At 40.3% G+C, this 14516-nt stretch overlaps 1 protein-coding gene across 3 annotated transcripts in view; it reads left to right on the forward strand.

Annotated features, from left to right (window-relative positions):
• alk (ALK receptor tyrosine kinase) overlaps positions 1-14516 on the forward strand; it is a 306393-nt gene that overhangs the window by 251257 nt on the left and 40620 nt on the right. For all 3 annotated transcript variants that reach the window (XM_088294165.1, XM_088294324.1, XM_088294243.1), the window contains 4 exons: positions 789-961; positions 2520-2614; positions 8901-9020; positions 13231-13396. In XM_088294165.1, the coding sequence (XP_088150291.1) occupies positions 789-961; positions 2520-2614; positions 8901-9020; positions 13231-13396 (554 nt within the window). The remainder of the gene's footprint in view (positions 1-788; positions 962-2519; positions 2615-8900; positions 9021-13230; positions 13397-14516) is intronic.

Genomic DNA, 14516 nt, shown 5'->3' on the forward strand with positions numbered 1-14516 from the left:
GTATTTGTACGCAGGGGTGACTATACTGCGGGAGTGGCACTCCTCGTCCAACGGGAAAAACAAAGTTCACACATCGCCAGACAATCTGGTGACCGACGGTGGCTGTGTTGGCTGGGGCGAAAGGTTCACTTCATTCTACACGGGCATAATAGGTGAAGGAGCAAAATTTTCTCTTCGAATGCTTCAAACGGACCACCGGTCATGCAACCGTGCAAATTTATTATACATTATATATTGACTATATATAGAAAAGCACCACCGGGAACTGTCTGCACATAGCTTAACTTCATCATGAAAAGTGTTCACGGAAGTCCTGCACCCCCTCTGTCATAACACCGGGACCCCCTTAGGGGCACATCCCCCAGTTTGAAAACCACTGATGTCGATCGTGGTCCTGATGGCCTCATCAAGTTGTGACCTTCAGAATTTGCTGGGATAGTTTGCAGCCACCAATAAAGAATCCACACGAGAATCACCTTTAAATCCTAGACTGCAGTTCTCAGCATTGCACCCTCAAGATTCAAAATGATCTCCCGCCTCAGGTGTTGTAAGGTTCTTGGGGTCTTGTTTCGAGGAAAGGGAAGAATGTATGTTGAGAGTGAAAGACCAATATGAAATGTCATTTAAGAACTCTTCCTGAATCTTACAGCATGTCAATCAAAAATAAATCATAAAATGAAATTAAACTTAGATTATTTGCTGCATCTTTTGGCACTGCAACGATCACAAAGCTAATTGTAGTTGCCTTGCATCCAGAGTTGCTTGACTGTATTGCATATTTGCCACAGGTGCGGTTCTGGATGTGTTCTGGCGGTTTACAGAAGGGGGCGCTGTCTTTGTGGATAGCAGAGAACAGCACGGGCCCCAAGGACCAGCGCCAACTGTGGCACTCAGCCAGTGAACCGACATCCGAGGGAGGCTGGAAATTCATCACAGTTCCACTTTATGGACTGGCTGACTGGTACGACACTCACCAGTGTCACTTTGTGATTATAGCAAGACAGAGTGTCTGAACTTTTCTTAAGGCATCAGATTGGCTTTAGATTTAAGCAGTCATCGAGTCCCATTGTAAGTGTCTGTCACACTAGTATAAATACTTGGGTTCCCACATGGCATTAGATCTCTGGACCAATAAGATTTGTCTCTCTCACATAAAAAGTATATTTAATACTTTTTTTTTTAATTCTGTTTTCTCTCAACTATATGAAATTAACTAATCCCATCGAGACCACAGTGCATATATCCAAACAACGAATGTGGCATCCATACAAAATCTTCTGTTCCCTTTTATTTTCCTTGTCTGTGATAAATTGTTGAAATCAATACCCAAGGCTCCATCTTCCTGCCTTACAATTAGCTATGTCCCTGATTTCCCCTCAAAGAGGAGATCAATTAAAGCTAAACAGACAGAAGAAAGGAAAAGAAATAAACCCGCATACAGCATTTTATCTTTCTCTGCCTGACTGGCGGTTCCTTTGCCATTCAAGCTCAGATAATCCTGCTCCACTGAGAGTGATTAATTTTTTATTCCCGGGTTATGTAGTCAGTGGTGCTTGTGTTCTAAATTAGAATGTCATGTTCGTAACCACTAGGTGAACCTTCTAGTTTTTGCGGGGTGACCTTTAGTAGAGATTAAGTACATCCCAAAGTGCTGACCAGTCAGAACACGACCAACATTATCAAGAAGGTCATTGATATTTCAGAGACTATTGATTGACGAGGATTAGAATGCCATACCCGGAATTGATGATACATTTAATCTGAACACTTTAAAGAAAAAAAAAAATTAAACATTACACAGGGATTACAACTATATTTATCCATACGACACGCAGAAGCTCCGGTAATCTCATCCATTATTTAAATATGTCTGTCCTGTTTAATTGTAGTTTAAGGTATTGAATGATAAAAACAATTCAAAGTGTTAATTGTCGAATATGGTTTCTGCATTAAAAAAACAAACAAACACCTAATTCAAATAAATGACTTGTAGTTGGCCATAAAAACTCTTCTCGATTTGCAAAGTGTGTCATGGTGACTTTTGTTTAAAATATTCACACATTCTTCTTTGCCTCTGTTCAAGTTGGAGCTGTCAAACCTTTTACAAGTTGAAACATTGTTTAAAAGCAGACGTCAACCCCAAAATTTTCTGTACAAGAATATATTCTATGCAGGCCCACTCGTCGAAACATGGCATTCTGATTAATATTGAATTTGCGGAATATGAGTCAAGTCAGTCACATCCACCCGTTTTTAGCCACGTCTGTGGTCGGCCATTTTGTCATTTCTGTCCACTGAAAATGACATCGCAGTTGATCAGATAACAACCAATCATGACTCCGAAAGCAGGTGAGTCGTGATGGATAAAAACGGGTGGATTTTTCTTCTTAACTTGCATACCACAAACGCAATATTAATCAGAATGATGTGTTTAGACAAGTGAATGCGAATAGAACATTTTATTGCAATTCATTTTTGGGGGTTGACTTCCCCCTTTAATGCCTGCTGTCGTTCCACAGGTTCTGGCTTCTTTTTGGAACAGAAGATGGCCCTGGGCCTGGGTCTGTTATTTCACTTGACAACATCTCTTTCAGTATGAACTGCTTCCTTGCATGTGAGTACTATTTTATTTTTTAGATCAGATTTTAATTATCAAGATTGATTTATTTTTTTAAATTAATTTCATGCAAAATATTGTGCATGGAAACTGTAATGTCATGTAAAAAAAAGTTTAAAATACTACAGTGTTTTTGTTTATACGGGTTTAATATTATTAAGTGGAAAAAAAATATTTTGCAACATATTAACTGGTGAATGATGAACAATCTGGTCAACAAAGTTCTTTTTTTACAATTCCGCAAGATAGGTAACCTACTGAACAGTCTCGATGCTTAAAGGGACCCTTGAGTGCGCTAAACATTGTCACTTACATAGTAGGGCTGTATGTAAAAATTATGTCGGCACTTAAAATTTTACTGGCCAAATATATCATATATAATCAATCTGTATGATACGGTGAGACATTTTGAATAATTTCATTTGGAAAAAAAATGTCTTATTCACGGGGTTTTACAATATTATTAATAGTCTAATTAATGACTGTTTGTGTACTAAGCTCACTAAAATGAAGGCATTGTATTGAACAAACGATGCCTAAAGAAATAAATCAATCAGAAATTTTAATATTTACTTTGTAGTGACATCCCAACAATGCACACGGGGCCACAGGCAAAAGCGTGTTGTCAAACATAGATCGCAATTATCATCAGTATTATTGCTTGTTTTCAAGCTTTTTGAGAAACGTGAATATTTTTATTTTTAAATATCTGGACTACCACATGTTCCGGCTGTAATGAGGTCAAGTGCAGATATTTGCGAAATACAAAACGGATCAGCCTGAACTGTTGGCCGCTCTGCTGACCGACAAACTATAACGTTGTAATTTCTCAATACACAGGGCTTTGGTCTAACATGCTTTGATGTCTCAACCAGCATTACTTGTTTTCTCCTTATTTAACTACTGGTTGTTTGGCAGCATTACTTTGCAGTGACCTGAAATTCATGGACATTTTTCCAAAACACAGGAAATGCTTTAATGCTGATATATCTTGTGAAGCTTCAGATGTTCAAGAATTCCAATCTTTCACATCTCCATATATACATTATTTGTGATTAAAACAAAAGGTATTTTTAGGTAGTGTGAAAACAGGAGTAGAATTACATCCCTGTCTGGCTGGACAGCAAAAGGTTAAAAGTGCAATACTCCTCCATCACTGACTTCCTGAAGACACCCATTTGGTATGTGACATGAATAGTAATGTCACAGCGCCTCTGCACAGAATATGGATAAGACACCCAGTGGATTTTCTACAAATAAGTACAACAAAATACGGTGAAATCTACAGAAAATATTTGTGACATCTCTTGTATCTCCATCAATTTTCACATTATGCACAGGGCATTAATTAATTAATTAACGAGGGATGTGCACATGCAGATAATTTGTATGTCTTATGCAAACTTGGTGACACCTGCTTGCTGGTACACACTTCAATTTTCCAATCAAATGAATGACTAATCAGTGTTTTAGTGCCAACATCATTCGGCTTGATGGAGTTCAACTTCACATGACTTAACAGTCATCAAAACACAATGCTGAGCGTTACATAATGAAATCCAAATTTGATCACAGCGGAACGGCCCGTGGATGATGTCTGTGCTACTTTTTTCCAAGCAGTTGCCGATATACCGACAAAAAGAGTTACTTTATATGCTGACGAGTGTCAACTAATTTTACAGTCATATTGAAAGGGGCTTATAATGTTTCTGTTAATGTATGTAAAATGTTGTGCGAAAAGGCTCTGCCTCAAGTCATGGCCAAAATATTGCAAATTTCGTTCTAATATTTTCAGGCCATGGTTAACATATTTATACATGAAACTTGGCTCGGATAATAGATGGATGGATACAGTGTTGGGCAAGTTACTTTCAAAATGTAATATATTACATATTACATGCTACTTGCATGTAAAGGTAATAATTTTCTTTACAATTTTACTGTCTTTATAGAGTAACTCAGTTAAGTAAGTGAGGTTTAAGTTACTTTTAAGTGTCTTTTTTTTAAATAGGGATTAACTATTTAATCATGACACTTTGAAAGGAAGCTGCAAATCTTTCTACAATACTGTAGTCGGTAATATTAACTCGTAATGACGATATTTAACTATATAGTTCGGGCTATATTAAATAGTTCGACTCTATGGTGGGAGATTGCTACCTCAGATCAACATTTATTTTTTTTAATCCAACTACCGGAACTGATATTTTATCCTAGTAGATAAATAATCATAGACTGTAAATCATAAATGAAATTATCAGTCGTCCACCGTAGTAGTAAGTAAGTAAGTATGAGCTGAGCCTTGGACAAGGTGTGTTTTTTGGTCTAGAGCGGAGGATATACACGATCACCCTTTGTCGACACTGGTTTGTTGAGTCAGAGGCCCTTTATTTAAAGAGATGACATTTTCTAGGATATATGTATTTGCTCTGCAATTTGTGGTTTATGGCCCCTGGATTGGCAGCTCTGCTTTGGCAGTACTGCAATAAAATCTATCTATGCTTTGCTCACTTTCCAGATGGCAAGCGCTTAATCCAGTGCAGGTATCCAGGTCATCCATCTCCATTTGATTCAGTCATATTTTATTGCCCATCAGTCCAACTAGTTGATGGGAGATGCTGGAGATGTACACACATTCTTTTTGACTGACTAGTACTGCGACAAAACTTAATGTGAACATTATGAGACGGATTGACCATACTTTTATTTCCTTGTATTTACTATCACCAATGTAATTGATGTTTTAAAATCCATGATTCCGATGCTTAAACGCTATTTGTTTCAGCAATTATCCCATTGCACCTTTGGGCGTTCAGAGAAGAGGCGCACCATGCACCAGTGCAGATGCTTAATGACAGTCCCTTAAGCATGTTCACAATGATGAAGCAGCCGCTCTCAGTTTTAGCGGGTGATTTCCTTGTTATTTGTCAGCATTCTAAATGCATAATGTGAGAGAATCGTTTCAAGGTCCAACAATGAGAAAGATAATGTACGGACAACTGTAAAGCCCGTATTTCAGTGAGCGGAAAGGTTTTGTGAGCGTTTGCACATGTGTTGGATGTTTTTTTTTTGTTTCTTTTTGTTTCTTCTGTCAGAGTGCGTTCAAGGTTGCAAAAGATATTTGCCAGACATTCACAAACACTTGTAGTGGTTGCAGTCTGGTCGCTATCAATTTTTGAAGTTGTTCAAAACGGTTTGCGACCATTAAAATATTGCAACCTTGAACAAACCCCGATGAAAAAAAAAAAAACATTTGGGTTGTACGCAAGCACTCGCAAGCCTTTGCCACTCAGTGAGATACCACCTTAATAAAAGACATAATCACGCATTTAAATTACAAGCTTACAGTGGTGAAATAACTAAAAAGGGCTTTTTCACTTTTCACCCAAAATGTCTCAGATTGCTTAAAAATTAAGATTTCGAAAGATTGAGGGCCCTGGGCTAACCTCACATTGATTAATAACAGGTACAGGTGTGGGAAAACTACGGCCCGGGGGCCACATGCGGCCCAATAAATGTTTTAATCCGGCCCGCCGACTTTGAAAAAAATTAAATGAATAAACTGTGGGTTTTTCAAAGACCTATATATATATATATATATATATATATATATATATATATATATATATATATTGTTGTAATGCTTTTGTTCACTTTCATTTAAAATTAAATGTATTTTTTTTCTCCGATGAGATGAGGTTACTAAAACACTCCATCCGTCTGCTCCTGGTCCGGCCCCTTTGTCAAATTTTAGAACCCATTGTGGCCCGCCAATCAAAAAGTTTGCCCACCTCTCGGTTAGGAGGTGTGCACCAATAATCAAAGTTAAGCTACAGTGCACGCTACTGCAGTAATCAGATTTACATCTTTTTCGAAATATGTGAGAAAAACCTGACACAGTATTTGGATGACATAGCTACAGTAAGGCTATTTCCTAGAGTTGCAACATGACACACAGTTATTCCCCATTAATGTTTGACTCTTACATTCATGGCTTCTGGAGGGCTTCAGGTAGCTTCCGGCACTCTACTAATGAATAGTGACAGTTCAGTCGGCTGCTCCTCTGGCCTCTGGTTCATTTTACTCTGTCACTGTGCTTGCTAGTTGCTGCAGCAACATCCCAATGATGCATGCCCCAGCACCGCCTATCACGGTTTTTCCACACATTCCCGGAATAATAATGTCTTTTGAGCAATTTTGCTCTCAGTTCTCACACGCAGAAAACATGCTGAACTTGTGTTCAAACAACACATATAAGCCTCTTACTTCCAGCGGGACAGTGAGATGGTGTGTAAAGTGCTTCCACTCATCCAACCGATCAAACATATTTTGTTCGGTTGGGCTAAGTTGTCTCAGGCTTTATGCCTCTGCCACGGTCACCTATGGGGAACAGGTCTCAGATGATCACTTGGATAATAGTCTTTTTTTGGACCACAGTCATTAAACAAAATTATAAAAAATACATTTGTATACTCTACTTAAATAATGATCTTCTTAATTTAGTCACCAATGTGAAATGCACTTTTGCTCGAACAAAATCACCAGAGCTGGGCACTTGACCCTTTTTTGCCATTCAGTCCCCCGCCCTCTGGCCACGATTTCGGTACCATTGCAGCTTCGAACCTCTGGCCTTATTCATAAAAATTGTCGGCCCCCGACCCTAATCCGCAACCCCCCCCCCAAAAAAAGCGGGAGTGCATAACGCCCCCGTGGCAGAGATAATAACGGCAGAGGTTTATTTAAACATCATTAGCTGGCTAATTTACTATTCAAATCAGCTTACCTTATTACGGGTTTATTATGGTCTTAGTCGTCTCCTTGGTCTCCCTCTTCTCCTCAACAAAGTGCCCAATGCAAGTGAGTATGCACTGTTGGTGTTATGGGACTTGGGGTACTTTGTTTTGCGCTGAACGCATGTACCTTCTACGCAGAAATAATCCATAGGGAATCAAGCCCGCATGACTTTGCAGCCTTTTACGTTGCAAAGTGTCTCCCAGCTGTTTAGTCGATATTCTCCCAGACTATAAGAGGCAGTGAAGAGCATCTACGGCAGGGATGGGCAACTGGGAATGGGTTGAGCGCTACTGAGAGACTGCATAAAACTACACATTTTCAAACCAGATATATTACAAAGGTGCCATTTTTAAGAGGGACAAAACCTTTGAATTTCTGTTATTTAGCCAATGTTGAGAAGAGTATCTTCATATATTTACAGCAAACCAACATTAAGTGCAAAAAATAATTTCGTGCTTATGTAATCTGAATTTACTGAATGATTTTAATATTCATTCCTGCATGTCCTTGAAATCCCCAAACTCACTCACCTCTGTGAACAGTGCAAGTATAGAGCTGTAAAGTTTGTCCTGGACGCGTCCCTTCAATTAAGCCACCTTACGTGTTGGAAGCACTATTAAGCATTGAATATATCCATGTTTTTGGAGGACACTAATTTATAAATTCATCATGCACTTTGGGAGGGATGTGGTTGCTGAACTGATGTAGTTTTGCCTGGTGGAACCGTGTTAACCTTGCGGACGCGCCAAGCATAATCCAAGCTTTGCACATACCTGTCGTTATGCATTCTTACATTATGTATGCATTGCATATGTCGCACGAGCTGATGAAAGTTAGCCAGCAAGTACTGAGTCACCTCGTTGAGTGCGAGCCACTAAATGTAATGCATTGACGTCAGCGCAAGATTGACTCGTTTATTCTGCCTTCCAGCTAAGCAACCATGAAAGCTCATCTTTTCTCCACACTGAGACATACAGAATGAGGACAGGTGACAATTTTCCAGGCCAGCTTCCAACCACGGCAGCTAAAATTAGTCACCCATACTTTAACATCTTTGGGGATAGAAGTTCCTCTATCTTGTGCAGTAATAGCCAATCAGGCGCCCTTTTGCCAAGAAGACTTCACCCCGGGATAGAGTTTAAGCAGGATGAGATCAAGGTACCAGCGAGCATATGATCTCAGTCCTGGAAATGTGGTTGGTGCTGGAGGCTTGATGGATTGCTACAAAAGAGCCAGACTGACTGTGCTTACCCATTGGTTGTTGGCAGAGACAGTGGGAGCGGAAATTGGATGTATGCATTCCCTATCTTTTTTATGGCCAAATGAAATACTTGCTGGATGTTCCACACGTGCAGCGATATTAAAGGGTTAGCAAGTAGTCGACTTATTTGTGCTTTGTATATTCCACATGATAACAATTAGGTACCGCTGCTGCACATGGAGTTAGAAATGCAATATTTTCACGATGAAATGTTGCGTTTCATTTCAGCAAATGGTGAATTTCCACCCGTGGCCAGTAGCACAACCAGGTTGCCCATCGGACCGCCAATCACGCCCACAGCCCCATCCATTGGAATTCCGCTGATGAACTTCCCTACTAGAGATTATTGTAAGTGTAAATTTGTATCCGCGCTGTCTGTTTTTTCACCGCTTGATGCAAGCTATTCATGCCATTGCATTTCTATGTCTGTGTTGCTTGGTCTCAACTTCACCATCCTACACACACGCATGCGTTCACTGATTCACAAAGCCCTCAAAATTTATAGCATTTGACATGACACGCACACTGTCATAAAGTAAGTGCGCCCCCCACTGGTTTGCATCCGGCCCGCAACAGCAGGAGTTCTGTAGAGATCTCCTTTAGCATTAAATGGAGCAGGACGGGCAGTTACGAAGTGTAAAATCCTTCAATTTGTCTCTGGAGAATGTCAATGGAGACGGTTACACAGACTTGACATTTTCTCGCTCACGCTCTCTTACTTCCTTCCTTCAGTAGGGCAACAACAAGCAGACTTCTATATCGAAAGTTATACATTTGTGTTAGTCTTATCAAACCTTCTCTAAAACACATTTCCTTAGCCAGCAAGCTTTCAAGCACTGGACACGCTCAAAAAAAAAGAAAGAAAGTGAGCTGTTACTCTTCTCCGGGTAAAGTGGGTGGGAAATCTTTTTTTTTTTTTTACAGCCTCGGGTTGTAAACATGTTTCTCTGAAATCATTTAGCACTAAGCATCCTACACTTAAATAGATGTGTGAATGTGAGTCAATGTGAATGGGTTGAGGAATTCTTTTCACTTGCAACTGATGATAAGCCCAGGAAAATCTTTAATTTACATCATATTTTCTGTCCCTGGATTAAGAAAAAGCTTGCACCGCTCTCATGCTTTGTTAAAAGCCCAGACAATTGATTTGGTTGTGTACTGAAGCTTCTATTGCAAAGCTGGTTGACATATTCCATAACCCCTGCTGACATTATTTTTCAAAAGGTTTGCATGTTCCAGACACAAGCAAAAATAATTGAAAGTCTTTTGTGAAACCTAAACGTGTAGCTACTCGTAGTTGGTTCCTGCAAGAAATGTGAACAGAAGTTTCATTCAAGTCATATATATTTCACCCGAACCCAAACCATCCCAAAGAATAAGCAAAACACAAGTGAAATTACTCCTTTACATCTCAATGAGCTGAAGTCTCCTAATATTTAATGAGGTCCTGCATGGTAGCTGTTCCACCTCAAGTTTTTGTGTGACAGTTGGGGCATATTTTTCCACAAAATGCTGTTTTATCTCCTTTGTACCACTTTTGAGGCGTGATTAACTTTTGGTTCCAATGTATTTCGGAGGTGGTAGACATCAGATCACCCAACACCACATGGTCAATCAAATATATGTTGGGACCGTATAAATGTAAATAGGATAAATCAGAAAATGTAAACTAAATATTTCAATTAACTTGCTAGGATTCCTGCGAGTGCTTTAATGAGATCAGTAAAAAGATATGTTTCACTAAATGGACGAAATCACGGCTTGATGGAGCAGCCAGTGAATCATCTCTGCCTGCAGCCAATTCGGCATGTAGTATTCAATCCGCAGAACTGGCGTTGACGGTCAGCACAAGAGCCAAATGGAAATATGCTAATTAGGTGTGATTCTTGCGCAGTGGCTTGTCAGTCTTGAACGCAAGCTGCTGACTTGTTTTGTTCTGTGGAGGGTCAGAGAGGGAAACCTACATTCATGTTTGACCTGCTTGTATACTGCAATGATGTATCAGGAGAATGAGCTGGATTGGTGCTTAGTTTATATTCAGGACAATCTGTGCCATTTAAAAAAGGAAAAAAAACAACATTTCACCTACCATAAAACCGACAGAAATTGTCGCTGCTCTTGCCCTCGTCCTTAACATACTGGAGTAACTGTTGTGAGCTGACTTGCACTTGGCCATTTCGAGGACAACCAAGAGAGCTTAACATTCGCCGGGTGTCTCCCGTCTCTTGTGTGCCTGACGTGTTGCCATGTGCTGGGCCTGATGGGGATTTTAATTCTGCCAGCCTGTCAATCCAACAAGCCTCCCCTCTTCCCTTGACACGCTTCGTGATTAACCCCGACAAAACGCCTCTTGTCTCCGCTCTCCTTCATCGTTCCCTGCCAACATATCTCAACACTGTCTTTTATGTTGCATTTTCTATCCCCTTTGCTAAGAGCTTTTATTTATTGACACTTTGTGAGTTATATATGCCCCTTCACTAAAGCTGTCAGATGCCTCGGATCCCACTCTGCTCTCCTTTCGCTATTTTTTTTATTCACCCGTCTTAACCTGCACACACTTTCCTCTTAGGCTTTTCCTTCTTATCTGCATCCATGCTCCACTCTCCTGGCAAAAGACACGTTCATTTCTCACCTCATCGTCTGTTCAAAACGGCTCACCCTTTGCTTTTTACTGAAAAAGTCATCCGAGATCGCGTCGGTTGACTCCGCAGCGAAGCGAATGCATCACTCACCTCAATGTGAGATCTCGCCCCGCGTGTGGGTGTGCACATATGCGAGCATGTGACAGAGATAAGCATTTGATACAAAATATGTTTCCAAGAGTGATCATCTGCAAAAGACAGGCTGGTTGTACAAGCGTGCTCTTTTTTGAACCCGTAGCGCATTTTCATATCAAGGTGTTCAAGTTCCGCTCACGCAACATCAGACAACAAATTCAAGCACTGTGGATTAGATGAAAACTGGCTCCAAATCAAATAGACCGACTTTGGCTTGAAACAGTTCTTTCAACTTGCTCTTCAAGCAGACGTTGCTCCGCTTCCACTTCATGCATTTTGCCATTATCTCTCTGCTTATTAGTTAAGAAGTTGAAATGCTTTGTGTACATGTCTAACAGTTAGCTCGTTGTTGTTACTTTGGATTTAGTGTGTGGGGGGAACAAAAAACAGGCAGTGTCATGCAGATCCATCTTTTTTAATGAATTTGAGTCCCTTGCTTGATTTTGATGCACACCCATCCCTACTGTGCCAACTTTGATCCATCGAATTTATAATAGCATCGAGTGACAATTAGCCTCCATTGGCAGGCTAAGTGGGCTTTGTTAAAGTGCAGACAGTGAACTATGACCTTAGCTGTCATAGGGTGGATTAGTTTCTCGCACAATTTGTGAAAGGGAATTCGATGTTGTTTGTATTTTAAAAACAACGATGGGCATCGGGCCACTAACTAGTCAGGCAACAGACTGGGAAGGCCATTTGTAATTTACGAGAGAATTTAAAAATACAGGCATAAAATAAACACAATAAAAATACAAATACGGCAAACACAAACTGAAATGATTCTTTCGTGTACCGGTAATTGGAAAGCAGTCAGCAACTCCCAAAAGATGTTTGTGTAGCTCATTTTGAAAAATATTTGCATATGAGGATTGTGTTTTATTATTTCTGCAGTTTTTCCGGCCGTCTTGAAATTTTATGAGTGTTCGAAATGGTGCCCTTCTTCGAAAACGTGCAAAAGTAAAAATAATTCTCTACGGCTGCATTGAGAATGCTACACCAGGCTGTAAATATGCGCTTGTGGGGCAGTTGAAACACGGACTTTGGTTTATTTTGTGGTTACAAGCATGCATTAGTCATGATGCTCCACGTGCAATCCATTCAGGGTAGAATTAGAATTAGAATTCCCTTTATTGTCATTCTAGTCGAGAGTGTACAACGAGATTGGCGATTGCAATCCGCCACAATAGCAGCAAGACTAGCTGCATTTCATTTCATTCGTTTTCATTCATTTGTATTTAACTGACACAATATTGCCCACAAGAACATGGTTAAAAAAATGTTTATTTTACTTGATGAGATTATATAATCTGTCACCGTCCTCATTGTGCAGTACAGAAGTAATACAAAATATGTGTGGGGGTATTGTATTTAATCACAAACAGTATGACAGTCACGCTGGGCAACATGTCAGACGTCAGCACAGCTGCTATTGTGGGCAAGTGCACAATTGACTCGGATTTGAAGCCGGTGCTTGTTTGCTCTCGTAAATAGGGCTGTGGCTCTGCAGCATCAAGGTCTTCTGTTGTCTACATGACAGCTCATTTCAGTGGGAGTGCTAATTAGTTGCGACACATGAGGCACCTGCTTCCATTGATAATCTTCCGCAAGTGGACGCTCGTGTATATTACAAAACACAATTCACTGCCTCACCTTGAAGCGACTCGTTTCATATCCATGCATGTGTGACACTGCTTACTTCTATGTTGCCATCTCTTGGGCTCTCTGTTTAGATACAGCATGTCTGTCTCGTCTTGATTTTATGCTCTCTCCTTGGTGTTCAGCCAAAAAATGGACTTTTAACACTTGTGGTGCTGGTGGCCCAGAAGGTCCAACGCCCTCCCAGTGCTTCAATTCCTATAGGAGCAGCAAAATCAATGTGACGGTGGGCACCCGGGGGCCATTCAAAGGCATTCAAATGTGGCAGGTCCCTGAAACCGGCACATACAGGTAGGACCCAGTCATTATTTGTTTAAAATGTGAGTGATCAAGGGTAAAATGTGCACGTATATTAGATGTGCTTTGACATTTCACTCGTATGAGTAGCAAGAATATATATATATATATATATATATATATTTTTTTTTTTTTTTTGTCTTCTAGTCAGGGTAAAATGTTTTGGCACATCCTTGCCAATGATTATGCACATGTTGATGTTGGTCAAAATGTATTATATTGTTGAATTGTCTCACACCACACATATTGGAATTAGTTCGTCACGCAAGGATCATTCCACGTCAAGTCACACCCACCCCCAGTGACACCACTTCAATTTGCATGAGTTTATTCTATTAGTGCCTGATGATGTCAAATGAAAGAATCCAAAGTTTTCGGGTTATGGCCTGTAAAGGTTTTGAGCGTTATGCCCAAATTTGGGTTCCAGGGATTGCACAATAAATTTGGAGGCTCTCACCACTTGGTATAGGATAGGCACACACCTGTAAATTGCTATATTTAAGAATTCCAATCCTGTCTCTCAGAATCTGCGCTTAAAAAATTGTAACTCATTTGATGCCCACCTCGTGTTAAACTTTTTTTTATAATCCACTGGTTAATACGAGAAATCATTTTTTTTTGTGTGCATTTGACGCTCAACGGTCTGATGAAGTTAATCACAAAGTGTCCGTTGTGGAAAGGATCGTAATGACGTGCAATCGCCAGCAGACGTCAACAGTGTCGTTCTTCAGATCGCCGCCAGAACTGTTCTCATGGTAGAACTAATAGAACTAATGTGCCTATCCAGAGGGAAGGAAAGAGAAGCAATACTGCAGGATCGAAAAATGGGTCTATGCAGGCATCTGACACGGGAAGAATCTCTCTTCAGAGTTAAAGGCTACAAAGAGGTCCTCATCAGATGGTCAAAATAACGGTGACGCAGAGAGCAAGCGTGCTGTTTTTCTTCAGAGTCTCTCTTGGCACGTTGATCGAAAGGACCCAAGTGGCAAGTGTCCGACTGCTTCACCATGCTTTGAGGAACATTTTCCCTTATGGATCGACTGAACCAAGCCAAAGAGGTGAGGGCTATTGCTGCCATGCTAACTGTAGTCACTTGAAGATAACTCATTTCACA

The sequence above is a fragment of the Idiotropiscis lumnitzeri genome, chromosome 1 (genome assembly GCF_059441095.1).
Source record: "Idiotropiscis lumnitzeri isolate Australia: NSW breed Sydney's pygmy pipehorse chromosome 1, RoL_Ilum_1.0, whole genome shotgun sequence".
NCBI classification, from domain to species: Eukaryota; Metazoa; Chordata; class Actinopteri; order Syngnathiformes; family Syngnathidae; genus Idiotropiscis; species Idiotropiscis lumnitzeri.